The sequence below is a fragment of the Myotis davidii genome, unplaced genomic scaffold (genome assembly GCF_000327345.1).
Source record: "Myotis davidii unplaced genomic scaffold, ASM32734v1 scaffold732, whole genome shotgun sequence".
NCBI lineage: Eukaryota > Metazoa > Chordata > Mammalia > Chiroptera > Vespertilionidae > Myotis > Myotis davidii.
Window position 1 is genome coordinate 1,336,109 of NW_006284349.1, and position 2,401 is coordinate 1,338,509.

At 44.2% G+C, this 2,401-nt stretch overlaps 1 protein-coding gene across 2 annotated transcripts in view; it reads right to left on the reverse strand.

The window, feature by feature from the left end:
* PSMC1 (proteasome 26S subunit, ATPase 1) overlaps positions 1–2,401 on the reverse strand; it is a 21,383-nt gene that overhangs the window by 5,949 nt on the left and 13,033 nt on the right. For both annotated transcript variants that reach the window (XM_006754721.2, XM_006754722.2), the window contains 2 exons: positions 1,963–2,148; positions 1,673–1,801 (listed from right to left, as the gene is read on the reverse strand). In XM_006754721.2, coding sequence (XP_006754784.1) covers positions 1,673–1,801; positions 1,963–2,148 — 315 coding nt within the window. The remainder of the gene's footprint in view (positions 1–1,672; positions 1,802–1,962; positions 2,149–2,401) is intronic.

A 2,401-nucleotide genomic window follows, 5' to 3' on the forward strand; every position in this document is an offset into this window, starting at 1 on the left:
AGATAGTCTTTAATTCTTTCTAACTTCAGTAATTTTAACCGGCACTGAGTGTGAGGTGTCACTGTAATTAAAAAAATAAAGTTTTATTATACTTGAAGCTTGAAGTTAGCAATTGTTTACTCTTTTTATAAATTGTTGACACTATTACAGATGTCCTCATTCCCCCCCTTTGCCCACCTCCACCCAGCCTTCCCCCCTCAGTTTATTCTTGAGAGAGATTAAAAAAAGACTTAAAATTAAGTTCACTTTAGTTGGACAGACTCTGAAAGTTAAAAGTTTGGTGACCCTAATTAAGCAGGTGCCTAAATGCAAAGGGGACAGGACTTTGCAGTGATAGGCAAGCCTGTAAACATGGGATGAGGACTGTATGGATGCGGAAGGTAAGTTTGCTTTGGCTTATTACTCCCCACGGTGCAAATGGGTACACATAATGTGCAGTCCGTCCACCCTGTTGCACACTAATGTAATTCACCTCCCTTTGTAGGATTGTGAAATACTAGTGATATTAACATGCACTGAACATTTTTTTTCCCCACACTCTTTTGTACTGTTTCTCTTGGCTTCGCTTCTTAATATTTATATAGATAAACCTTTTCTTTTGTGGTGTTGGGTTTCCTGACTTCTTCAAAAGGTCTCTCCTCCCCTAAGGCTAATGAATTATTCCTGGAGTTATCATTTATCTACTTATTTTCATATGTATATCTATAATCCATCTGGCAAAAAGCAAGGGGTCTATTTTCTTTCAATAGCAAATAAACCCAGCATCTTTCCACAGAACTAACATGTCACCTCCGCCGTATATTAATTATCCATGCAACTTGACTTCCTATGCTCTTCTGGTGACCTGATGATCTATTCTTTTTTTTTTTTTACCTATAGGAAACAAACACTACGTAAAGTGAAAAGCTTTCTTACTGAAATCACCACCATAGTCATGAACTGGCATCACGAGCATGTCTCACTTGCAACAAAAAATACGCTAAGATTTCAATTACTCTTGTTGGAGACAACGTGCTTGACGTCACTAGTAGCAAGGACACACTGAAAAAGACACCCACCCCCTCTCTTCCTAATGGCACCCCATTTCCCCTTCACTTCTTTGTAGAAGTCAGCTTTGAATAACATCTAAAACTTCCTCAGCAAATGAAACTTAAAAATTCAGACAGGAACTGGCAAGGTTTTCTGATTGCTGTTGCCACCCTGGCCATTCCCAGCTGTGGAAAGGTCACCAGTGAGATCTGTGACAGCTCTGAGGGACTCCTCTACAGATGAAAGAACCTACAAAGGACTGGCCCACAGCCATCCCGAATGATCCCTCCCCGAACCCCAGGCCCAGGGCAGGGAATATGTTCCAGACCCCACCACTGTGTGTGTGCCACGCACCCTATCCCACACATCACTGGCTGAAGTCAACACTGGGACCATTATATACTCACACAGAGAATCATTAAACATTACATGCAAAAAGTATTAAGCTGCAGCAAGAACTATCACAGAATTGGTTACTTCTATTACCTAACTCGGTATTCACAAATATAAAACACCACAGCTGGTAAGTTCTGAGTCAGTTATTGGTCTGATCAATAAAGAAAACAAAACATGCAAAACAACTCCAAGTATCTGAAACGAGAGACCAGAAGTCTAAAGACCCAGCGCTGGTTCCTAGACATACCTTAATTTCCTGGATTTGGTTGTCCAACCCCCCAATGTCGGCATAGGTCTCCTGCGGGGCCTTTTCCACCTTCATCACCGTGACCAAGGGGTCTGTGTCATCCATCAGCACCCCTATCACAGCATGCACCTAACAGGAAACATGACGCTTCAACACAGGATGTGAGGCTCACACATTCATTACAACCAAGCAATGCTGGTCACAGAATTTGACTGTGGAAGATGTACTTACATGGGACGGGTGGGCAGGTCTACAAGATAGGAGAAAGCTTTCTCTGAGACTCAACTCACCTTGTGGTTGAGCAGGACGGAGCAGCCTGGTTCCAGCAGGTCCTTGTCCACAAAGGAAAGAATGCTGACGTAGTGTTCTGAGCCCACAGATGTGGACACAATGGCGTGGTTGTCATCAATGATCTCTTCCAAGGTCCCCACTGACATCGGAGTGCCCCTCAGGTCATCTACCTTTGATCTTTCCTCCTATGGAAGAGTATGTCAAGAAGGAAAGTAGATTAGGCCTAAAAAAGCAGATGAATTCAGAGTTCACTAGATTTACAAAGCAGTTGGCAATTTATTACTAGGGGGCCGGTGCGGGCCCATCGGTCTGGCCTGCGCCCTCTTGCAATCCAGGACCCCTCGGGATGTTGGAGAGCTGATTTCGGCCCAATCCCCGCAGGCCAGGCTGAGGGACTCCACCTGCTGGAGGGCCCCTGCTCACTCCCCAGACACCCTT